A 26,414-nucleotide genomic window follows, 5' to 3' on the forward strand; every position below is an offset into this window, starting at 1 on the left:
AACTCGCACAAACAGACTGAGAAATAGTTTCTTTCCCAGAGCGGTAGCATGTATCACACCCTTTTCCCATACACACACATAGTTGTGGTAGACTCAAAATGACCCAAACGTTGCTGCTATACGTACTGATACTTGACCATATGTGTGTTTTTTGCACTGTTATTTTCACTATTTAATTCCACTGCAGATGATGATAGTATTTTGTAGCTATCTATATTACGTGGATCTTGTATTTGTTGTTTTTGATGTTTCTGCTGTTTCGGAGAGCTTCTAAACAAATTTCATTGTATTTTTATATAATGACAATAAAGCTCTATTCTATTCTATTCTATTCTATTCTATTCTATTCTGTTTTTTAAGCAGAGGGCGAACAGTTGCATGTTTAAGCGACTCTGGAAAAGTACCCGTCTGTAAACAGCGATTTATCAAAGACAGAAGATTTTGAGCAACCACATCTATAACTTGTTTAAAGAAGAGAGGGGGCATTACATCAGTTGGGGAACCAGATGCCTTTAGGTGATCCACTATTTCTATCAGGTGGATTATCTGTAACAGGAGTAAAACAACTAAAAACAGCAGTACATCTAGAGAGTTGAAGGGTCAGATGAATGGGTTTAGCCCCATTCTTGGGTCATGTGTCTTCTGTTCAAAGAAACAGAGAAAGTCTTCACAGGAAACTAATGACACTTCTATATCAAGACCAGTGGAGGGGTTGATGGTGGAATTTATAACATTAAACAAAGTTTTCGTATACAATGTGTCACCTTTTTCAGCCCTTCTGAGTTTGCAGGTATGAGAACGACTCGATGAGGAAGTCTGGGAGGAGATTGCCCCGGTTGTTACTGAAATAATACGTGCCAAGCGAAGAACGACTAAATCTGTGGTGCCTGCGGCAACACTGAATGAAACCCAGAATGTAGGTGTTGAAGAATCTAAATTGGTGGGATCAGAAATCCAGGAACCTGCCAACAAGTCAACGAGACGTACTCAAGGGAGGAAGGTGCCTGAACAAAATACTTCATCCGTTGCTGATTCAGTCACTTCCACTGCTGACCTGAGGAAAACAAGAGGTAGTTGCAGTCAATGTTTTATTACCTCTGCTGTTATTATACAGTTTCCATTTGCTTTTATAATTTTTCTGCATTATCTTTATAGGAAGGAGAAAAGGTACTTCTGTACAAAATGAAACTGAAGTGGCAGAAACATTAGTGCCTCAAATGCAAACCTCAGAAGATGCAGTAAATTCCCATCCTAAAGAGGTTAGTGCCATTTAAGTCAAATAAGGCACCATTTTATTTAACCCCTACGCTGTCACCCACCCCTTTTAAGTGTGTGGGGGGAATTTGATCTGCACCTTCAAATTAATATAACTCTGGCATTTTTTTTGTCTAGAAGCCTAATCTTGGTCTTGTTTTAAAGAAGACAATTTAAGGTTTTTCACTGAAGTGTCTGGATATGAAAATATTAAACAGAAAAAATGTTATAGCCGTTTAAATTTCTTTTAATAAATAAAAATAATTCCATAACATATTCATTTTATAAATAAAACTATAAAAATGTAAATATTTCAAAAAAGAAATAATGCAAAAATTAAGCCATAAGTCTCAAGTTGTTGTGATTCAATTTTCAAGGTAAAATCACAAAAAATTAGGTTTGTGTGACTTTTTTTGTCGTTTTACCAACAAAGGCCACTAGGTGTCAACGGTTTGCTGCATACTCTTGCTGCAAATTAATAAATAACTGTCACTGCATTATTATTACTGCTAAAATGTTTTGAAATATGAAAACTACAGTCTTGGAGCTTTCCAGTGATATATAGTTTATCAAGATTTTTTAGGTTTAGAGGAGGGGTTTAGTGTTAGAAATATGTAAAATCAAATTGGGCCTACATGTTGGCCCGTGACATTTTAGAAACTGAGTCTCACTACGTCATAATTCTCAGAAAATGGTGAGGATATATGAAAACTACACCCTTAGAGCTTTCCAATGATATATAGTTTGTCATGATTGGATAAGAATTCACATGGAAACACTGAAGTAAACGTAGGCGCCCCGCTGGCAAGACAGTGACATTTAGCAGGATATAAATGTTTTGAGGCGCACTCTCTTCATAAATGAATTAATTACTCTCCCTTCATAATTTATTTTATAAGACACTGCTGAAATATGTACTCTAGAGGCTTAGACCTTTACAACAATATATAGTTTGTAGTGATAGATTAACATTTACCTCAACAATATTGAAGTAAATACAGGTGTCCCGTATACGGGACAGTTAAGGGGTAACTGATAACTGATGGTGTATATAAAGAGCTGGATTAGACAATTTGTTTTCTTCTTTGTCACAGGACAGTGGCCCGGTAGATGATGCAGTGGAAACTGAAGCTGTCAAACTCAAAAAGAAGAGAACAACTAGGTGAACTGTCTGTTATATGTGGTTGTGGCTAGAAGGGATACAGCAATAGCGGAAATGTCGCTGTGTCTGAGTGCTGTTTTATACTAACCCTACCCCCAAAGTTGCATCCCATCTAGCCAAAACTGTTATATATAGTTTTGTTAAAACTGTTAAACACCTCCTTGAGTGTTTTTGAATGTTGGATCTGTTTAACAGGACAAAGGCGGCCCCAGAACCTCCACCGCCTGTTGAGATCAGTTTCCTCTCTCCTTTGGCTAGTCCAGCCGAACCGAACGCAAGAACTGAAAAGAGTACGGACGTGAAGGATACTCCCTTGCTGAAGATGAATCTACGACGTAAACGCATGATGGATGCCATTTTCCCTAAACCAGTGACACGGAGAAAGAAACTTTAATTGTGATTCATCCCCAAAAATGCATGGGATCTGCTCTTCCCTTTCCTAAGAACTCTGCAGCCTGCTAGTTTCTAATTAAATTAGATGTTTAGTTATTCCAAAAATTATCTTGAGAAATTATTTTATTATAAATTAAGCTGTTTACTGAGGGACTTGAGCACCAAAAAGATGGCTTAGTTTTTAAATGTTTCTACTAATGCAAAAGTAAATAGTCTTTTAGCGATGCTATAAATAAATAAAATTTGATACTTGTGAATTATTTTGTTACTTGGTTTGTTTATAGAACGGATTGTGTAGGAAATGTTAAGCCAGATCTAACAATTACAAGGTTTATGGGTTCCACCACTTGGATGATGTGGTTCACCTTGCATTGGTTAAGTGTAACAAGATGGTCTATTTTAAACGGATGGACATTTTGCTGGACTTGGCACTTAAAGGAGTGGTCTACTCATTTTCAATATTGAAATATGTTATTACCTTAACTAAGAATTGTTGATACATCCCTCTGTCGTCTGTGTGCGTGCACGTGGGCGCTGGGGTGCCCTGCGACGCTTCGATGGCATTTGGCTTGGCCCCATTCATTCAATGGTACCATTTAGAGATAAAGTTAGAAGTGACCAAACACATCAACGTTTTTCCTATTTAAGACGAGTAGTTATACAAGCAAGTTTGGTGGTATAAAATAAAACGTAGCGCTTTTCTAAGCGGATTTAAAAGAGGAACTATATTTTATGGCGTAATAGCACTTTTGGGAGTACTTCAACTCGGCGCAGTAACACCCTCCCTCTCCCATTATGAGAGTGAGAAGGGGAGCGGACTTTTCAGGCGAGTCGAAGTACTCCCAAAAGTGCTATTACGCCATACAATACAGTTCCTCTTTTAAATCTGCTTAGAAAAGCGCTACGTTTTATTTTGTACCACCAAACTTGCTCGTATAACTACTCGTCTTAAATAGGAAAAACGTTGATGTGTTTGGTCAATTCTAACTTTATCTCTAAATGGTACCATTGAATGAATGGGGCTAAGCTAAATGCTATCGGAGCGTCGCAGCGCGCTCCAGCGCTTACGTGCACGCACACAGATGATAGAGGGATGTATCAACAATTCTTAGTTAAGGTAATAACATATTTTAGTGTTGAAAATGAATAGACTATTCCTTTAAGGGGATGGCACACCGGCCGCGCCGTTCTAAAAAAATGTAACGCATTGTTTTCTATGAGTGTACGCACACCGGCGCTGACAGGTGGCCCCTGTCCGCGCCGCCCAGCTGTGACTCAGGAAGTTGTTCTAATCCCTGTCGCGCCACAGAGCGCCACTCACATAGTTTAACATTAAATAACATCATATTTGTCCCACATCATTAATGATTAACATTGGCTGCTAACGTATATTTTACATTTTGAAGTAGACGCTATCTGACAAAGCTCGCGCTATTTAATGTGCACTTCCGGTTTACAATACCTCCGATTTCACCTAGGCGTGGCGCGGCGTGTGTGCGATCCCCTTTAGTCTCCTCTATCATTAGGTCTGAAGTTGAAGAACCCCAAGTTTGTTCATTGCAAATAATGTACATTTATTTTTGTTCAGATGCATATTTAAAAGAGCATTGTGAACTCTTGTAATGCATATTTGCTTTCAAATACAAATAATTTACATTTCTAAAGAGATTTTTTCCACTTCTTTACTGGATGGTTGTGACATCATCAGTATTTTCATTTATGTAATTGTTTTGATGCAAAATATGTTTTCTTAAGGGCAAGACTTGTAAACAAGATTACAGCATTTTTGTATTTTGTACATCAAGCTCACATCTTTTACCCCGAATTATAAACAGTGCCTTATTTAAAGGGACACTGCACTTTTTTGAAAATATGCTCATTTTCCAGCACCCCTAGGGTTAAACATTTGAGTTTTAAAGTTTTGGAATCCATTCAGCTGATCTCCGGGTCTGGCGATACCACTTTTAGCATAGCTTAGCACAGGGGTGTCCAATACGTCGATCGTGATCGACCGGAAGATCGCACAAATGTTAACTGTATATGATGCTCCATGAGCATCGGAGAACAGAGGGCGAAATAGGCATTATGAGAGGGGGCAATCACACCAAAAGCGTTTATGGCAGTTGCAGGCACTAAGACCAACGGAAAATTAAAAGTTGCACATTTTTAGGCAGATATGGCTAGGAACTATACTCTTATTCCGGTGTAATATTCAAGGACTTTGCTGCTGTAACATGGCTGCAGGATGCACAATGATATTACACAGCAGCCAAAAATAGTCCCCTTGGTAACGTTCAATAGCAGGGGACTATTTTCAGACAGGCGCTGCGTAATATCATTGCGCCTCCAATATCATTGCACCTTTGGTTATTTTTTAGCGCTATGCTAATGGTCTAATTGGATTCAATGTATTATGCTAATCTATGCTAAAAGTGGTACCGCCAAACCCGGAGATCGGCTGAATGGATTCCAAAATTGTAAAAATCAAATGTTTAACTCTAGGGGAGCTTTAAAATTAGTTAATTTTCAAAAAAAGTGGAGTGTACATTTAAAGGACACGTCTTAGCATGCTTCCACTCAAAAAACCATTGATCAGAATTGAATGGTCAGAATTTTGTTAAGGGGTTTTGTCCATCCAACTGTGTAATAATGGTTGTCTTAACAAACACCTGCAATATCCATTGTGGTTTTAAACATCAAATTTTAAATTGTGTATTGAGAATTGCAACAATCCAAACTAGAAAAGGCAATAAAATTTATCCCTAGAATTCATATACATTGTTAAAGCATGGATACTGAAAGTGATCCTTACAGAAAGTAGGTCTTGTATTATTTATTTTGCTTGGCCCTGATCGAAAGTTAACGTAAGGTTCAGGTTTCAGCGTGCCGCTCTGTCACAACATTGTGTTTCTGGGTCCGTTTTAAGCAATGTCAAGCAAGGACTGTGTGAAAGTGGCAGTCCGAGTCAGGCCCTTTAATAAGGTCAGTATCATCATGTAAAATACTGCAATGCTTAAAATTGTTTTATGTTTTTTGTGTGTGTGTTTGTAGGCTTTGTTTGGCTGCTGTCTTTGATGATCAAGTACACTCAACTTGTTAATGCTTTATATTTTGGTTATGTAGAGGGAACGGGATGCAGGTAGTCGCTGTATTATCTCCATGACCTCCAACAACATCAGCATTCAAGATCCACGCAACCAACCCAACAGCCGCACCTTCACTTTTGACTACGCTTACTGGTCCCACAGTGGCTTCACCAGAAGATGGTCTGTTTGTACCTGAAGAGACAGGTGGGCGCTACGCAGATCAGGTAACAGACATTAGGTTTTATACTGTACTCACCTAGTAAACAATAATGCATCTTTGTACTTGTTTACAGCCAAAGTTGGTTATTAAAGGAATGGGTGTGTTTGTTGTAAAGTTGGGCAAGTTATGTTTATTGTAATTCTGTCATATAGCACAACTATTAACATTGAGCAGCTAAACTAAGTTTTTTTTATCTGATTCCTGTGATACCTCACAGGCAAATGTGTTTCAGCGTTTGGGTCAGGGTATCCTTGATAATGCACTGCAGGGCTACAATGCCACATTATTGGCATATGGACAGACGGGCTCTGGAAAGAGTTACTCCATGGTCGGTTATGGTCCAAATAAAGGCCTGATACCCACTCTCTGTGAAAGACTCTTTCAGTTTTTCAGGAGCACACAAGACAGCAGGCAATGTCAGGTAGGTTGATACATTACACTTTTTAAAACATTGATGCATGCTGTCACTGGCATGGTACCTATTATAAAGGTCTTTAAGTGTACCTTTAAGGTACTAAGTCACCTCTTTGACGATTTTTGGTTATTGCGCTGCCAAGATGGCAAAGGTAGGCTCTCCCTACTTTGGGCTTCAAAAATGCTCTTCATGAACCTACGGGTGACAACACGGACACTACGTCCATATTTGACCAATCACATCAACGTGTTGACCGAGGGGATTAGGCAGTCTAATCAAGTGGAGGCGGGGACTAATTTGCATATTCATATACTAAATGACGCAAGTGTGCAGTTACATTTAATCTACTTTAAGACACACATTAATTCTTTTTAACACTAAATGTTTAAAGGGACACTTTTTTGAAAATATTCTAATTTTCCAGCTCCCCTACAGTTAAACATTTGATTTTTACAGTTTTGGAATCCATTCAGCCGATCTCTGGGTCTGGCGCTACCACTTTAAGCATAGCTTAGAATAATCTATTTCAAAAAAATTCCTATTTCTAACTTGACTTTTCTGTAGTTACATCATGTACTAAGACTGACAGAAAATTAAAAGTTGTGATTTTCTTGGCAGATATGGTTAGGAACTATACTCTCATTCCGGCATAATAATTAAGGACTTTGCTGCCATACCATGGCTGCAGCATATGCAATGATATTACGCAGCACCCGAAAATAGTCCCCTGCTATTGAAAGTTACCAAGGGGACTATTTTCGGGCACTGCGTAATATAATTGCGCCTACAGAAGAGTCAAGTTTTAAATAGGAAAAAGATCATAACCCTCTGGTCATTTTTGAGCGAGATGCTAATGGTCTAATCAGATTCAATGGATTATGCTAAGCTATGCTAAAAGTGGTAACGCCAGACCCGGAGATCAGCTGAATGGATTCCAAAAGGGTAACAATCAAATGTTTTAATCCTATTTTCAATAGTGTCCCATTAAATGTCATTTTGATAATCAAATATGAGTTTTAAGGGATTACATTTATTGACTACGGGGGACTTTAATAGAGAGCTACACAAACAACCTTTAGTCTTAATGATAATCTTATTTGTCAACCCAATTTCAGGTGTTTTTTAGCATGTTGGAAATTTACAACGAACAGGTAAGCATGCACACATGTCTATCTCATGTTAATCTTGATTATAGTCATCCAGATAAGTTATGTTAAAACATGGTACTTCTGTGGCAAACTATACCATGCTCAGGTTATAGATCTCCTATCAAAGGCCAGCCGATCTTCTGGTGGTCTTCGGGTACGAGAGGACCAGCAGAGGGGTTTCTACGTGGAGTGTTTGAGGCGGGTGCCCTGTGACAATGCTGTACAGGTGGAGCAGCTGATGGAGCAGGGAACACGCACCCGAACCACTGTGGCCACGCACATGAACGCCAACAGCAGTCGCTCACACATGCTCATCATCGTCCAACTCAAGCAGGTGATACTGTACTGCAATCGATTTTTCTACATTTTCTACATGATCTTCAATGGTAAGGTGTGTCTGTTATTGCACCTGCAGATATTCTCAAAGGAGTGCACCACCAAACAATCTAACATTAACTTGGTGGACTTGGCTGGCAGCGAGAGAAAAAGGTCATCGGGGTCAGAAGCCGACAGGCTTAAGGAAGGGACAGCTATAAATCTCAGTTTAACAACCCTTGGAAATGTCATCAGGTCAGTGGATACACAATATATAACTTCTGTATAACATCTAAACACTATATAACCACTTTAATTTGGATAAGGACAAGCATCAAATAATCAGATTTGTGTTTGAAGTGCTATTCTGATTGTCTCAATAGTGCTTTAGCAGACATGGCTCTTGGGAAGAAGGTGGTTCATATTCCTTACAGGGACTCCATCCTTACCAGTGTTTCCCCTAGGTTTACATCTTGGGGGGGTATGTATATACAGGGGTTAAATTGTAATTTGTTATGTGAGAGCCCTGTGTGGAGGGGTACTTTGAGGGGTAACATGTTTAATACTGGTGACAGCAAAGCCACTGGTGTGTTTCAATGACATTCTGGACTTCTGATAGGATTTGATAAGTTTCAGCTTTAAATCTGTGTCAGAGGTTGACCCAAAATATTTTAAAAAGAGTGTCTTAACTTTAAATGATGCAAGTCTATGAGTTTGAAGTATATCCATTTGTTGCACATGTCATTATGCACAATTGATCAATCTTTGTAAGAAGTTAAAAGAATCACCCTCCTTGAATAATTCTAGGCATAAGATGCTACAACAAAAGACTTAATTATCAGAAAAGGTACAACACACAGTACTGCATCAGCAACATGTCTTAAAAATTAGCCATATAGATTCCCTATGCTGCTCAGCAGCTAGCAAAACAATCGTATAGTTAGGTTTGATATGTGTAATCAAAATACATTATTTTACTAAACTTTACAATGACTTATATCCAGTGTTATACAGTTAACGATGAGTGACATACTTTAGTCTTCTAATAAGTTTTCTCAACGTGGGCACCATTCTTACCTCTCTCTCTCTCTCTCTCTCTCTCTCTCTCTCTCTCTCTCTCTCTCTCTCTCTCTCTCTCTCTCTCTCTCTCTCTCTCTGTTGCGCGTGTGCGTGTGGGTGTGGGTGGAGCGAGTGGAGCGTGGTTGTGAGAGCGAGTGTGCAGGTGCGTTTGCAAACTTTTTCCTACTTTTTTTCTGTCTATTTGTTTATATTTGTTAAGCTAGTTTGTTGAGTGTAATTAAGGACTGTTTGTGAGCGGGGCGCCGTGCCGCTTTCGTTTTACGCGAAAGTATGGGGGATGCAGGTGCGGTAGATTTAGAGTCACTTACTAGGCGTCATGGTGTGAAAGTAGCGTCCGCTACAAGTATAGAAGAATGTTGTTTAGCGGCAGGTAAAGTGGTGGGTTACGACTCTATTCTGTCGGCGTCCAGAATGAATAATGCCATTGTAATGTTTTTGAGTACAGTGGAAAAAGCTAATGATTTAGTGGAGCATGGGGTAGTATTAGACGATGTGTTTACCCCCGTGCTTCCACTTTCAATGCAGTCTAAGAAAGTGACTTTATCAAATGTGCCACCTTTTGCGAAGGATGCTTTTTTAGTAAACATGCTATCTCGCTATGGTAGATTGGTTTTACCAATTAGAAAGATACCACTTGGAAATGTTTCTCCTCTCTTGAAACATGTGGTTTCATTCAGGAGATTTGCTTTTATGATACTAAATGACAATGCTGAGCTTGATGTGTCTTTTAGTTTTCGTATGGATGATTTTGACTATTCGATCTATGCTACTACTGATAAGATGAGATGTTTTGGCTGTGGTAAGGCAAGTCATCTGGTGCGTTCGTGCCCAGATAAAGCAGAAAATGTTGTGAATGATGAAATAGTTAGACCACAGACATCATCAGATTTAATGCCAGAAACAGGTGTTGATGTGCTTCAGGTGAATGTTACAAAAGATGCAGAGGAAAACTCAGTTGTGAATATGAATGTTGAAAAGAGTGTACCAGAGACTGTAAACAGGACTAAGTCTTCCAATTCTGTACAACCAATGGATAGTTTGGTAGTACAATTGGAAAGTGAAATAGAAATGTTCAAGAAGGAAATAAAGCATCTGTTGTTTGTGCTGATGTGAATCTCACAGAAACAGAAAATTCACAGTCTTTTAAAGTACCCCTAAAAAGGAAGATGACAAAAAATGAAGGGGCTGTGAAGATAGTGAAAAAAGTAGATGTGAGATGGCGGGAGAGGAAGATGAAAGTGATAAATATTCATCTGATTCTAGTAGTGTTTTGTCTCAATCTGAGTGTCAAGTTCAGGGTTATGACGTTCAAAGCATTAAACGGTTTTTGAGAATCACAAAGAATAAACGGAATGTAAAAAGGTCAAGGAAAGGTCAAGGGTTTTAATGAGTGAGGGATGTTTTACTAATAGAGAAATGTACCGACTGAAGAAAATTGTCAGAAAGCTCAGTATCGAAAATAGTAATAATGAAGAAGTCTAATTTTTTAGTCTCTATGGTCCCAGCTGCTATGCTTGTATGGGGCTTGTTTTTGTTTTTCTTTTCTTTTAAAGCTGCCGTCGGCAACTCTGGAGGATTGAGCAGTTTCCAAATGTTTACAATTTTATGTCCCTCCCCCACTACCTCCGAGCAACCTCCCACGAGCTCGTTCTCGTCAGCGCGTGTGCACCAGTATTATTGTGAACGCATACTTAGCAAGAACACTTAGATTACTTGCATAACACTCCGAAACACAATCAATGGTTGATAAAGCACAATTACCTGTTGAGAAGAAATGTGGCAAGCTCTGCATCTAGCTTGAACCCTTGAAAATCTTGTAGATTCCTTCACCTTTCAAATGCTGGTCCGATATTGATCCTAGTTTTATTACGGTCACTTTCTATCTTTGTTTTCTTCTTTTCATTTGTTGTTTTCCTAGCTCTAGTTGTTAACCGAGGAATCGTAAGTTTGTTAGTGAATGTTCTCTCCGCCGTCACACTTCGTTCAAACCAAAACCCCCGTGAACTTCAGGCGGATGCACGTGATATTGTAACGCGCGAGAGGGGATCTGTGGCGCGTGCAGGTACTGTGATTGACAGGCAGATTTTACACAGCCCTGCGCTGATTGGACCAAATTAACCGCCCTGCCCTGATTGGACCAAGTGAACCGGGAGCGGTGGATTTTTGCAAAACAAATAACAGGCTCTAGGTGGAGCTAGAAGCGCGGGGTTTTTTCTTAAACAGTCTAATTTATGTTGTTCTATCGGAGAATAGTGTTGGTTTCAGTGAATATGATCAAATAAGTTGCCGACCGCAGCTTTAATATTAGTAATATTAATATTGCATCCCTGAATGTCAATGGAGCAAGGGACAGCAAAAAAAGAGCAGAGATCTATGAGTTGGTTAAGCAAAAACGTTTTGATGTTGTTTTTTTGCAAGAGACACATAGTGATACACAGAATGAAGTAGATTGGGCTATGGAATGGGAGGGGCTCTCTTTTTTGAGTCACAAAAATTCACTTAGTGCAGGGGTTGCTGTTCTCTTTTCTAAATACTTTACTCCGGTTTCTTATGATGTGGAAGAAATTCTAAAAGGCAGAATTTTAAAGATTAGGACTGTTTGAAAATGAAGTTTTTGTTTTTATTTCAGTATATGCTCCAACTGCATCAGCTGAAAGAATTGTCTTTTTAGATACTTTATGTTTAGCTTTGGAAAATTGTAGTAGTGATGACTTTTAGTTCTTGGTGGTGATTTTAATTGTACTGAGCAGAATATTGACAGAAATCACCTTGAACCTCATATGCCATCACGTAAAAGGCTTATACAACTAATTAAAACTCATGAGCTTAATGATGTATGGAGAATTTTTCATGGGAATAGCAGACAGTATACATGGTCTCATTTTTGTGACAAAGTTGTATCTTTGGCAAGATTAGATAAGATTTATTATTTCAAACATCAGACAAATGTTTTTAAAAGTTGTTGTATTATTCCTGTAACCTTTTCTGATCATTGTATGGTTCAGTGCTCTTTATTTTTGAACTGTGTAAAGTAGGGGTGTCCATGGTTAACCGATTAACCGTTAAAAATTGTTTAACCGAGTGAAACATTTTGCTCGGTTAAGTGGCATCAATGGCGTGCATTGAATTTAGTTGTAATACATTTTTGCACCACCAGAGACCGCCAAAGCGCTCCCAGACATTTGTAATGTCCACAAGTAGTAGCAGTTTTCTAATATGAAGCGAACAAAGAAAAGCTGCATTAAATCGCGTATGAATTTGCGTGCTTATGAATAAACAGCTGGTTTAATTAAGTGCTTGAGTCAATGTGCGCAGGTAATTCTCGCAGAACTCGCCAGTTCCAAGCAGTGCAACCAGCTACTCCTTCATAAAGCGCTGCTTGAATGATGGGTTTATTATTTTTCTTGATAAAAAATACAACAAACTATCTCGCTTATATTAAACATCATATATGTGCATTATAACAAAAACGAGTAAGCACGCAGCTTCTGCTATCGTCTGGTCATTCAGCTCGCCTCGCAAACTCTGACAGAAATAAATTAAATCTGACACCTGCTGCTTTGTGACGTGACGCGCGTTCAGCTCCGCTGTGAATTCATGCAGCAGACACATTCAGTTATAAGTGTTTGCTCTCTCTAAAGAAGCTAAATGATTTAATTACAAGAAAATATCAAAACGACGGTGAAAGACGGTGTCGGGGTGGGCAAGTGATCCAACCGGTAAGAGGCTGAAGCACCGGCAATCATCGTTTCACCGACTATCGCGACAAACCCAGCCAACACCCGGGCATCATAGAGAGGCGGCCGCGGAGCCCAGCCTACCATCCCCACGAACGCAAAAGTCAGTGACATACTTAAGCTGCTCTGTCCTTACCACTGTGTTTTATTTCTATAAATTAATTTCATTTTAAATGTGGTCCAACCAGTTATTAACCCTTGTGCCTTGTTCCAATTCACTACCCTTTCGTGTTGTTGGCGGCCAGGGAAGGCCACTAAATTAAACGGCTGTAGAAATGTATCAGATTAATATTTTTTCATTTTTTTTGCATAAATCTGTTGATCGGCCTCGGTACTGATCAAAACTGCCGAATGTTTCCAAAAATGTCATGGTTTTTGCTCTTTCATTGCCAGGCTCATAGGTGATGCCACTGATTTGGGAAAGGGAACACAAAATCACTGATTTTCAATGTGGAAGGTGATTGTGGACTGAGTTTTTTTCCGCCCTTTTCGCAGTCTTGGGCATGCCAAAGATTAGTAAAACCATTGGCTTTGATGCATTTTTTGTTTTTGTGCAGCATCAGATTAAATTTTTTTCTCCCTCATTTATGGTTTGTGGCCATTTTTTCCCCATTGACTTCCATTATAACAACATTTTTTGATTGCAGAGCCATGACACCTTATTATCATGCATTTTTGATTCTTTGTGGTTTTACCTTTTGCAAAGAGGTAAAATTTGTCATTTTTTCTGTTGATCACCATGTGGCACCATTAACCCTTTAGTAGCCTGTGCAAAAAAAAGAGCCCGAACTCTGGATTGTTCATCGAGTTATATGGAGTATAACAGCATATTAGAGAGAGAGAGAGAGAGATAGAGAGAGAGATAGAGAGAGAGAGAGAGAGTGTGTGTGTGTGTGTGTGTGTGTGTGTGTGTGTGTCTGCGTGCGTGCGTGCTTGCATGTGTGTGCGTCTGTGTGGAAAAATCTGTAAAAAATCTTCTCTGCATCAGATTTATGAACAACATTTATTATGAACCAAAATGCAAAAACAACTTCAAATAAACTGAACAATGAAGCAAGAGTAGAGGATGGATGAAGAACTAAACAATCAAACAAATTTTTTGGTGTGTATATGTGTACGTGTGTGTGTTCAGTCTTTTCAGCAGGACTTGCAGCATATTACTTGGTGCTCTTTGCAAGTGTGTCTACCACAACGGATACAAGTGCTGACTGTTCTTTTTTTGGTTCTGTACACCACTTGCATGTTCCCCTCTTCACTCCTGAGCTGCTGGTGCCTGCTGGTGTCTGTGGATTTGTGTCTAGAGGGACAGCTACAGGAGACTAAATACCTCTCACCAGTGCAGCACTAACTGGTGCGCGAGGGAGGTGCTCTCTCCTCAATACTAACACTAACCCTACACACACACACACACACACACACACACTCGTACACACACACACACACACACACACTCGTACACACACAATGGTTTTATAGTCCATATAACTCAATGTACAAACCAGAATTTAAGCTCTGTTTTTTTACACAGGCTACTAAAGGGTTAATGGTGCCACATGGTGATCAACAGTAAAAATGACAAATTTTACCTCTTTGCAAAAGGAAAAGCCACAAACAATCAAGAATGCATGGTAATAAGGTGTCATGGCTCAGCAATCAAAAAATGTTGTTATAATGGAATTCAATGGGGAAAAAATGGCCACAAACAATAAATGAGGGAGAAAAAAATTAAATCTGATGCTGCACAAAAACTAAAAATGCATCAAAGCCAATGTTTTTACCAATCTTTGGCATGCCCAAGACTGTAAAAAAGGTAAAAGAAAATCCAGTCCACAGTCACGTTTTATATTGAAAATCTGTCATTTTGTGTGTTTTTTTTCCCCAAATCAGTGACACTACTTATAAACTTGGCAATGAAAGAGTTAAAATCATGGAATTTTTGCAAACATTTGGTAGTTTTGATCAGTACTGAGGTTGATTAACAGATTTATGCAAAAAAAATGTGAAAAAAATTTAATCCGATACATTTTTACAGCTGTTTAATTTAGTGGCCTTTTTTGGCCGCTAACAACACGTAAGGGTAGTAAATTTGCCCACGGTATATTGTTAAGTTTTTGAAAAATTTCAAAGCATTTTCTTAAAATATGTGTAAATATAAGATTTGTCACCAAAAATCATTCCATTTGCTGAAACACAGAGAAAGTTGTGGCCAAATTAAGACAAAAAAATTGCAAAAATGGCCCCAACAACACATAAGGGTTAAAGAAAAATTAATAACTACCCCTTTCTCGTGTGTCTGTATCTCTGGGTTGCCTTGCGCATAATATGGTTAACCGAGTATTAACCGCTAAGGGTGTCGGTTAACGGTTAATTAAAAACTTGAAAAAGTGCAGCCCTAGTGTAAAGCCAAAAAGTGCATATTGACATTTTAATAATGCGCTTTTAAGTGATAAAGGTTTTAAAGATGCTTTTGAGGTTTTTTGGATAATTTTAGAGAAACAAAAACAACCTTTAGCTCAATACAACAGTGGTGGGACTATGGAAAGGTCCAAATTAAACAGATCAGTCAGCAGTATACAAAGAATGTCACAAGAAATGTAGAAAGGTCAATGAAAGTTTTAGAGATGGATATTATTAATTTGGAGGAACGGCTACAATCCACAGGAGATTGGACATTTACAAGGTGTATTTCTGAGAAAAAGGCCAAATTGAATAAACTTTTAGAAATGAAAGCAAAAGGGTCATCGGTTAGATCTCGCTTTCAAAGCATTGATGAAATGGATGTACCATCAAAATGTTTTTTTTTTGGCCTTGAGAAGAAGAATGGTCAAAAAAGATTTTTCCATTCTTTGAGATCTGAGTCTGGGAGAATGTTAACTGATGATAAGGAAATTCGTAAAAGAATTGTTGGTTTTTATAAAGAGCTATATAAATGTGAGCTGATAACAGAAGACAACTTTAATTCTTCTTTTTTGAAAAACTTACCTCAAGTCTCTACTGAGTCAAATAAGGACCTTTGTGGTGAAATACGTCTATAGGAGCTTAAAAAAGCACTTCAAAGTATGGAACCTGGAAAGGTATAGATGGTCTGCCAGTTGAGTTTTTTAAAACGTTTTGGTCAGTGGTGGGGGAAGATTTGCTCCAGGTTTTAAATGACAGTTTTAAAAATGGATATTTGCCTTTGAGCTGTCGCAGAGCTATTCTTACCCTTTTACCAAAAAAAGGAGACCTTACAGAGATAAAATCCTGGAGACCAGTTTCGGTATTGTGTTCCGACTATAAACTACCCTTAAAAGCACTTGCTAACAGACTTGAAGGTGTATTGGAGCAGGTGATTCACTCTGATCAGACATATTGTATCCCTAAGAGATCAATTTTTGACAATATATCACTTGCACAAATGAAGGATATTGATGTGGGCCTGATCTCTTTAGATCAGGAAAAAGCGTTCGATAGGGTTGAACACGTATATTTGTTAAAAACCCTGGAAGCATATGGATTCACACAAGATTTTGTTAAAAAAAGTATTGTTAAGGTTAACGGTGGCTTATGTGCTCCTTTTGATGTGCAAAGAGGTGTGAGACAGGGTTGTGCTCTGTCGGGCATGTTATATTCTGTAGCCATTGAACCTCTTTTACACAAGTTAAGAGGAAGTATTAAAGGTTTGGTTTTACCCTATTCTGGAAAAAATGTTACCCTGTCTGCCTATGCTGATGATGTAGTGATTTTAATTAGTGATCAAAAAGATGTTGACACAGTGGAAAATTGTTTAAATGATTTTAATGAGATATCATCAGCTAAAGTAAATTGGGCCAAGAGTGAGGCTATCTTGGTTGGCCAGTGGTTAAAGGGTTTTCCAAAACTTCCAAATGGTTTACTTTGGTCTAAAGGAGATTTTAAGTACCTGGGTGTTTTTCTTGGAGATGAATCCATTGTAAAGAAAAACTGGGACAATGTTCTAGAAAATGTTAAAGGAAGATTAAATAAATGGAAGTGATTGATTCCAAGAATGTCATACAGGGGGCATATTCTTATTATAAACAACCTTGTGGCCTCCTCTTTATGGCATCGCCTAGCTTGTCTAGACCCTCCTTTAAGTCTAATTGTAGAGATTTAGAAAGTCCTGGTAGTTTTTTTTAGGGAAAAATTACACTGGGTATCCCAAAGTGTGCTATTTTTATCCAAAGATGAAGGAGGTCAAGGCCTTATCAATGTGCAAAGCAGAATTGCAACTTCGTATGCGTTTTATACACAGACTGTTGTATGGACCTTTTGACTCCAACTGGAAAGCTGTTTCTTGTGAGATTTTAAAGAGTGTGGGAGGCTTAGGCCTCGATAAAACTCTCTTTTTAATGGATCCTGTGAAAATAAACACATCAGATGCACCAATCCTCGCGAGGCGCCCCCCTTATATAATGGTAGGGGAAACACTGAGTCAGATCGGATAAATGTGATATTAGACGCTGGTTCTTTGTGATCAACTCCCCCTAGTGGTGAACCATCGGATTGAATGAAGCCTCGTTAGCTAAAATCACGTGACTTGGGCCAGTTTGAAACACGCTCCGAACCACTGATTCGAAACAAAAGATTCATAAATGTTTCAAAGCCTCATGAAGCAGTGCTTCGAAAACGACCATCACTATGTATGTACACATTTCTGTTAGCTGTGCACACTGTGCCCCCTTAAAAAAATTGGTGCATAATGTCCCTGATTGTCACTGTCAAATAAACTTAAATAAAACAATAAATATGAACAAACCTTCATTCATGCTGTCATCCCGATCAGGATGGTGACGAAACTTCTCTATAGTCTGGCAACCGATCAGACGAGTATTAGTCGCTTGAGCCCTGAGTGGGAACGTCGTGCCATTCAGGTCCTGACTATATCGCTCATCACAATATTCGAGACCTTAAGCATTCGATTTTACAAGATGAATTATTATCAGCGACCAATTTGCATATCATAAGTATGTATATTTAAAATGAATATTATAGAACTGCGTAGTCTTATTTATTTTACCTCATAGATATTTTTCCCTGAAGCCAAACACTTCCTCTCTCCGAAGGCCAGCTGTAATAAATGAAGGCTAACCACATCCCCCTCACTGAAACAACAATTTCAAATCATAAGGTACAATGTACACACTAAAAATCGAATGTGATGGTTGTGTCCTTGGTCATAGAGACAGCAAACTTACTGATCCTGTGCTGACTGCACGGCCCACAAATAGCAGCAGTTTCGGGGATCATTCTCTGGTTCCTGGAACGTGAATGCGTAGACGGGCACTCTGCCACCCTCTAGCAGTGAGTGATATCTAGAAAGCAAAAGAGGACAGGTTCATGTTTACATTAAAGTACAATGAAAAGGACAAAGAGAATACAAAACACAACAAGTACTACGAAGTTTCACTAACTCTTTTTTGAGGGTCTTCATGTTCCAGAGCTGCAGGTAGCCATCAGCAAAAGCCTACAGCAAGCTGGTTGGTCCGCTGTATATACTGCAGCGCTGTTGCCCCTGTATCTGTGGGGCTGCTGAGCTGCAGGCACAGGTGTCTGCCCTGCTGAATCGCACCCTCTCTAAAGCGTGGGATCTCAGAGGGAGATTTATTGACCACTTCCAAATCTGTGTCAAAGCATACATAAAAATAATTTAAGATTATTATAAAGCCTTTTTTTAAGGCAAAAAAACCCACCATCTGTCACAATCTCACCTGATGCTTCCAGTTCACTCTGGCTGCAAGACAGGTCATCCAAACAGAGGTCAACCAGCAAAACGTGACCAACGTCTGTTACAACAGCAGCAACTCCAAAGAACCAACGTAGACTCTGATGCAGATGCTGTGTGCTGGCACTGGCCCCTCCATAGCTAACCAGGGGCTCAATGGCTGTTATCTGTATAAGACAAGGAGATCATCCACAGTAGTCTCTATGCAAGAACAGGTGTGGAATGGTTAAGCACTGGTTCTTGGTTATAGGCACTAATGGCTCTTTTCTCATTGCATAGTACCCCACGGTTTGGGTCAGCCTACTTTTTGGAGCTTTTCCACTGCAGGGAACTTCACTGCGACCAAAATGGTCATATATGCGACCTTTTGAACTGCCGTTGCGACCCTAATTTTTAATGGTTCGCAAATGTGCTACCTAATGTTTTAGACAATATGCTATGATTTACTATGAGGCTGAGCATTTATTAAAACAGAAATGTGGATTTTAAGAATACGTTTTATAACGTGCTCTGAGCATTCAACACGTTGGCTTCATTTTGCGTGAAAGCACGTCGTGTCTCTCCTTATGAGTGTCATTCGCGTGCTCTCTGTTTCTCAATGAATTGGGTGCGACGCGAAGCAAGCTCAGTGTCTTCCATGTTTCTTCCAAGTTTATATTTTAAATGGTCAGTCGGGTCCGGTTAGGACCTAGTTTAATTACTTTGGGTCCCAAGTCTGATTAATATTGTGTGTATAACCTGAGTCGATCGGAAAACGGCCATGAGCGCTACCGCGCTAAAGCTTGAGTGCAGTTTTAGCGTGCCTCCGGTTTCTATGGCGATGGTTCTTGTTACGACCACTCGCTGAATTTGCTTTCTCACATTTTTTAAATAATCTTATTATTAATAAACCATATCTTTTTTAAAACCATATCCATATTAAGTTTGCACAGAGATTGTAGCAAAAAAGCAGTGCTAATGTCAAGCCCATTGCACTGAACGAGCAAAGCTTAAGCTGACTCGGAATATAAAAGACGCAAAGCAATGTAAAGTCTGTCCCCGGGACAGCAAGTAGACTTTTAAATCTGAAATAATGAGTGGATTAAGCTTTTTTAATCAGCAAGAGAGAGATAGAAAGATAGGCACTTTTACTGCTTCTGCTCTATCTAATAGAAATTATAACCATTATAACATTAGTCACATTTATAATCTATAGACCTGCAATGCCTATTAATATCCTATACATAGTATTGTATTATATTGAGTTTGATAAAAGGGGTCTAATTGCTTCATATATCAGTGCAAAAACAGTAAGTGTTTTCGTGGTGCTTTGACAAACAGTGTCAGCTTTGTTAATGGCAAAGAAAGTTTGGGGTGGTTAGATTAATGAAATATAATGTGAAATTAATATTAATTTGATAATAAATCAAAGTATTATGTTGTGTCACACATTATTATTAAATTTATTATAGTTTATAAGCAAAGGTCCCGGCCAGTGTTGGGGGTAACGCATTACAAGTAACTTGAGTTACGTAATAATATTACTTTTCTGAAGTAACGAGTAAAGTAACGCATTACTTTTTAAATGTACACATTAATATTTAAGTTACTTTTTCAAAAAAGTAACTCAAGTTACTTTTTTAGTTTAATTAATTTGATTAAAAAATATGTACTGAAATAAACTAAACGTATGCACTCTCTGTGCCTATGTGGAAACAGTTTGAGTCAAAAACTGAGGTGGCAGGCCAGAGCTAAACATTTTTGTGATGAAATATGCAATTTCCGAATGCAGAACTTTTCAGTCATAAAAACACCTGCAAGGCCTGAAAGAGATCAAGCTTTAGCCAAGAAAAAGTAACGCAAAAGTAACTAAAAGTAACGTAAGCATTACTTTCCATGAAAAGTAACTAAGTAATGCAATTAGTTACTTTTTTTGGGAGTAACTTAATATTGTAATGCATTACTTTTAAAAGTAACTTTCCCCAACACTGGTCCCGGCTAGGGCTGTCAAACGATTAATCGCATACAAAATAAAAGGTTGTGTTTGCTTAATATTTGCGTGAATTCTGTAATTATTATGTATACATAAATACACAAACATTTATGTATATATTTAAAAAACACTTGTATGTGTGTGTGTGATATATACTCATACATAATTACTAAACACAGTACACAAAACAATACCCAAAAACAAACTTTTATTTTGTGTACAATTAATTACGATTAATTGTGCGACAGCCCTAGTCTCTGCATTTTAAACATTAAGGCAAGAAAATACAGCAATCCATGAAACTCATCCATAAAACACAATAGAGCTGTTCACACTTACCCTGCCAGGTATGACCACAGCCTTGACAACACGGGAGATGCCAAGATCATAAAGGCACAACATACTGCCTTCACCTTCCTCCAGACCCACGCGAAGCCCTGGGCGGGTGCTCGGACACCCCGCTGAAGCGGTAAGCAGAGAAACGCTCGCCAGTAACTGCATGGACCACCTCCAACTGGGGCCCACAAGCAAGCCAGGCCAGTCCACTCTTTCCTGATGGCAACAATTGAGAGAAACTTAAAGACGTTTGACATTATTCAAACAAACACCATTTGTCAATGCATCAATTCAAACAACATATCCATAGTTCAAGCATTTAGTCATTAAGACATACCATCAGGGTAAAGCAACACTCACCAACAGTAAATCTTCCATGCAGTACGGAGTCAAGCGTAACTTCATCTTCTCCCAGAGCGTCTATCGTCAGTTTTGGGAAACTCAGCAAGCTGCTGGTGACTTGGGCTGCCAGGTCACGCATGCTTACTGATGAGAGAAATTATGTTAAAAATCTATTTGCATTTCTTGAAAAATAAACTATATAGCATAAAGACAAAGCATAAGAAATACAACATGCTGTATCCTCCCAGCAAACATGTCCCATTGGGCCCCAGGTGGGGCCACTGCCGGGGTGAAATGCGGGGCATGTGTGGGCCCCACACTATGGGGCCACAATAGGGCCCCAGTGGGACAGCCCAAAGTGTGGGCTGGGTGTGGGCTGTCCCACTATGGGGCCCAAACGTGCCCCACATTTTACGCCGGTAGCGGGCCCACAGTGGGACAGCCCAAAGTGTGGGCTTACTGTGGGCACATTGGGAAAAGTGTGGGCTAACTGTGGGCACATTGGGTAAAGTGTGGGCTAACTGTGGGCAGAGTGTGGGCTTACTGTGGGCACATTGGGAAATAAATAGGCACCCTGGCTGTAAATACATGGAAGTAAAATATAAAAAATTATGTGCAAAACATGTGGGTTGAATACTAAATTTCTTTTATTTTACAAAATCACATAAAATCACTTATTACTAAACAAAAGAAACAGAACAATCTGAATCACCTCAGGGGCACCAGTTGATATTATCCTCTGGGCCTTCTGATTCCTCCCCCATCCTGCTCTCTGTCACTGCAGATGTGGTGTCCTGGTTGCTTTTTTGTCACAGCATCTAAGTGAAAACATAAAAAAACAATATAAACATCAACATTAAAACAAGTTTTTTTTTTTACAAAAAGTCAATCATGATTAATCCAAGTAGGTAACTAATTATAAAAGGGGTTTTCTACATTTTAACATTGTTTTTAGCCCCAATTATTAAAATACTTCAAATGCTTGATTTGAGACCTTTCAGTGCAAGATAACATTGGTGTAGCATATATAAGTAAATGTATACTTGTAAATGTAAGCAAAGGGACTTTGCGAAAGAATCGGTACAGCTGATCTGTCTTTTATAAGTCTGATAAAACTAAAAGGTCTTTATATATTTGAAGGATGCAATACTACTATATATGTATATAAGATTAAAGAGTAGTCCATTCTTAAAATGGGGCCCATTGAATTTTCATAGTAGGAAAAATTACTATGGTCAAGTCAATGGGGACCACTTTTGTGCTAAGTGCTAAGATACTATAATTTATACAATGTATACTGCACTAGTTTTTCTTTCCAAATATTTCAAGTAGGTTTTATTGCATAACTGGATCCAATAGGATGATCTTATAATTGTCTTTGTTTAAGAGTACATCTGTAGGATTTTATTGCAGAAAGCTGATGGATATTAACCAGCGAGTCCCTATTTGATTTGGGTGAATGAGCTGTGTTCTGAGCACAATAAAATATAAAATGATGACAGAAAAAACATTTTTTATTAAAACTATACGCATCATCTAATACATTATATGAGACTGATGTGTACATCAAGTCAAAGTGAGCTCTGATTATATAGTTGTAGTTAATAATTTGTAGTTATATTTTTTATTTATCCATTGTATTGAGGAGAGCTTTTTGAGCACTTATTTTTAGGGATGCACCGAATCCAGGATTCGGATTCGGCCGAATACTGGGCTTTTTGACGGGGTTCGGGTTCGGCCGAATCCTAGATTTTTTTTCCACCGAACCGAACCCTAGGCTTGCGCTACGCTGTTTGACGTCACGCGGCCGTTGATTACACACATCGGGTGCTGATGTGGAGATGAGGTTTTTCTTTCGGTGAGTCTTAGGAGCTGGACACACCAAAACCTTTAAACACGGCTGAAAACGCCTTGAGGACGCCAAATGCCAGCTGTTTTTCAGCCGCGCGCTTGGTAGGTGTGATGCTTCAGCTGTGAGCCGGTTGGTTGCTGTGGTAATGTCCCGCCCCTCCTCCACTGTAATTGGACGGCCGTGTGAAAACTGACATTGACGAGCGGAGCTTCTCACTCAAAGTTGTATATGGTTTTCAGCGCGGAGCTGCTTGCTTATTGGAAAAACGAGCGTGTCGCAACGCATCGCTTTCATTATGCATAGGCTTACCATGGTAATTGTCAAAATAGTTTTTCCAACTTGTCATCCTGGCATAATGTACAGTTAAATAAAATGAAAAATACACTGCTGTGGACGTTGTTTACTTCATTAATGTGCTGTACTGTGTTAATGGAATAAGGATGCAAGTAGGATTCGGTTTCGGATTCAGCCGAATCTTAAACGGTGGATTCGGGATTCGGCCGAACCTAAAAAATCTGGATTCGGTGCATCCCTACTTATTTTGGGTGCAAATACAAACAAAGTAATACTTACTCTTCAGCCAATGGAAAACATCAAAACACAACAAGAAAATGACCTGAAAGAAAAGTGATCATAAATATACAATAGTTGTTAAACCAGAATTGGTGGCTTCTGTTTAAATTCTTCTACTATAAACTGTGTGCCCATACTGGCATATAACATGGTATTATATAACATCACATTTACGCGTCAAACGCTAACTGAAATAACTTGCGTTATAATTAACTAAACAATGTCAAATAAATTTAAAGAACGAGGATAACACATTTTTATATAAAGGTAGAGACAAATAAAAGATCTGCATCACGAGCTCAGTCAAACTACCAGCTTAACTTACATCAACAGTAAACATTAAAGTTCATAATATTTTAGTCATATCGAATTACTAACAACAAAATGAACATTACTGTGAACTTATTTTAATGAAGTAACCAGGAATTAATGAAAACTTACCTCAGAATTTATCACAAAAAACGATAACTGTCGTCTGAGGTAAACATCGGTTAAATCCAGTATTTTGAACTCAAGGGACGGAGGCGCGCGCCCGCAAATTGTGTTCGACTTCATGCGGCGCTGACAGAATGATGACGTCAATGTACCGCGAGAGCGATTCGAAATTAGGTCTCTACTCTACGTGTAATTTCTCGACTCGCGATACGTTGACGTCATCAACGTAGGATGTGGGTTCTCGCAGCGCTTCTTGAAGTCGAACATGCCTAATAACTAGGGTGACCAGATGAGATTGACTGAATTTCGGGACGGGGGGCAGACGTCGGGGGTTGGTTTGCGGATCCAATAATAGTTTTATTTATTTATTTTATTTAATAATAAAATATAATGAATTTCAAACGGAACCAACTGAATATTAATAAGTACATATGCATATAAATAAATGTATATAATACGTAGGCTATAGAAGTATTATACTTCATACAATAATAGTTAGATCATCCAATAGTTTTCTTTATTTAATGTACTTATAAAAGACAATTAATTTCAAACTAAAATTACTGAACCTCCACAACCACGGTAGGCTATAGCTCAAGTGTGAATTTAAAGTTGTATTGTTTCTATTAATTTAATCTAATTCATCCATATGCACAAAGACAATATGAGCTTTTTGTCCTCTTGTTGACTTATAGAGTAGATTAAGAGAGTGAAAGTTACAGCAGCCGCGAGGACAGTTGAAAGTGCAGGCAGTGACAGTCAGTCGCGTGAAGGAATCAGATTGGCTGATTGGTTCAGTAATTTTTGAAAGACAATGAATTTCAAACTAAAATTACTGAACCAATCATATTTTTATTAATATAAGGACATATGCATATAAATTTATATAATACTTATAGAAGTATTTTTTTAACACAGTGCCTCGCCCTCAGCCAATCTGATTCCTTCACGCGACTGACTGTCACTGCCTGCACTTTTAACTGTCCTGCGCGGCTACAGCCTATATAAAAAAACAAAGATGCTGCAGCCAATGAGCAGGCGGCGGGGGCTGGCTGCAGGATGACTCAAAATCCTCGCGTATGTTTTATCAGACAATAACTACTCAAGATTTTGCGTCAGTATAATTTTCAGGGGCAAATTAGAGCAGGATTCGGGATTAAGATTTTGCTTCAGTATAATTTTCGGGACAATTAGAGCAGAATGCGGGATTCGGGACAGCAGCTTAGATTTCGGGACTGTCCAGAATTTTTCGGGGACGTCAGGGGCCCGTTCTTCGTACGTCGCTATCTCAGTTAGCTGGATTTTTTTGTTGACGATTTGGCATGATCTTGGATCGTTTGGTTCTTCGAAGCTCATCCTAGACTTGCTGTCATAGCTACAGGTCCGTAAGCTCAAACCTGCTCGGGAGCAGGCTTATTTCATGTAAACAAGATTAGTTTGTACCTTTTTAAGCGGATGTGATAGGGAAAGTCTGACGCAGTCGCGTATTCTCCATTATACGAGCGCAATTTGCGTAAGATGCATGATTAATATAAAGAGCTTTTCAAATTCAACACGTAATAAAAAAAGGATCGATTAATTAAATCTTTTAGCGATGTTATTTAAAAAATATATAATATAACAAATATTCTTTTTGTGTACTTGTGCAACTTGTTTTTGTCAGAGCCATAGAGAAACAGAGTTGTGCCAACGGAAGTCCAGAAGCTCGGCCGTCACGTGATTCACGGAGACTTCAGTTAGTTCCTAGAAGCCCATAGTGAGCCATTGAAATGCATTGAGTTAGAGGCAAAGAGCTGTGATTTTTCTTAATTTATAGTCAAGAAACGCATTTTTTTTTACAATATTTCTATATCACATCAAAATGTGAATGTAGTATTGATATGTAGTTATATAAACAATGTTTTTTGACAAATTAAATCCACCAATATAGTAACATTTGTATGGTTATCTGCTGGTATGTGGCTTGTTAACATGTTTTACGCTGCCTTTAGCCACTTTAAAATGCATCACACTGTACTAATGTAAGTTTATAATGTTATGCTTGTTTATAATGTACAAAGTGAATGTGCTGTGAATGTAACTCATACTGGTTTAATTTATAAATATACAAAGCACAACATTAAAAAAAGACTTTATTATTAATTTATTTTAATTTATTATAAATTATAATAATATTTCTGGCTTAGTGTAGTTTTCTTTTTGTTGTTAATATAAACATCTGATGGGACATAACATCATCATCACTTTAAATGATTACTAATCTCTTAACTATGTAAGTATACATTTGACAAGTTATTAATGAATAAATGTATTTTATTTCATTTATTAACCAGCAAAACCACAGTGTTAAAAACATTCTACCCATACGTTGG

General features: G+C 38.5%; 2 protein-coding genes across 2 annotated transcripts in view; one reads left to right on the plus strand and one right to left on the minus strand.

Moving 5' to 3' along the window:
- The window catches only part of LOC141365215 (uncharacterized), an 83,117-nt gene extending 80,051 nt beyond the window's left edge, over positions 1-3,066 (plus strand). The window contains 4 exon segments of the mRNA XM_073869184.1: positions 798-1,070; positions 1,156-1,259; positions 2,349-2,416; positions 2,612-3,066. Coding sequence (XP_073725285.1) covers positions 798-1,070; positions 1,156-1,259; positions 2,349-2,416; positions 2,612-2,810 — 644 coding nt within the window. The 3' untranslated portion in view covers positions 2,811-3,066.
- Positions 495-24,909, minus strand: LOC141365410 (protein ELYS-like). Its single transcript, XM_073870013.1, has 11 exons — positions 24,049-24,909; positions 23,608-23,650; positions 21,895-22,000; positions 21,201-21,326; positions 20,844-21,056; positions 18,519-18,699; positions 18,222-18,430; positions 18,006-18,122; positions 17,828-17,912; positions 17,567-17,716; positions 495-1,054 (listed from the first exon to the last, which is right to left on the minus strand). Exons 4-7 carry the CDS (start codon positions 21,243-21,245, stop codon positions 18,264-18,266), a joined length of 606 nt encoding a protein of 201 aa, XP_073726114.1. The 5' UTR covers positions 21,246-21,326; positions 21,895-22,000; positions 23,608-23,650; positions 24,049-24,909; the 3' UTR covers positions 495-1,054; positions 17,567-17,716; positions 17,828-17,912; positions 18,006-18,122; positions 18,222-18,263.
- Positions 24,910-26,414: the final 1,505 nt, after the last annotated feature.

This window comes from Misgurnus anguillicaudatus, chromosome 7, assembly GCF_027580225.2.
Source record: "Misgurnus anguillicaudatus chromosome 7, ASM2758022v2, whole genome shotgun sequence".
Classification (NCBI taxonomy): Eukaryota; Metazoa; Chordata; class Actinopteri; order Cypriniformes; family Cobitidae; genus Misgurnus; species Misgurnus anguillicaudatus.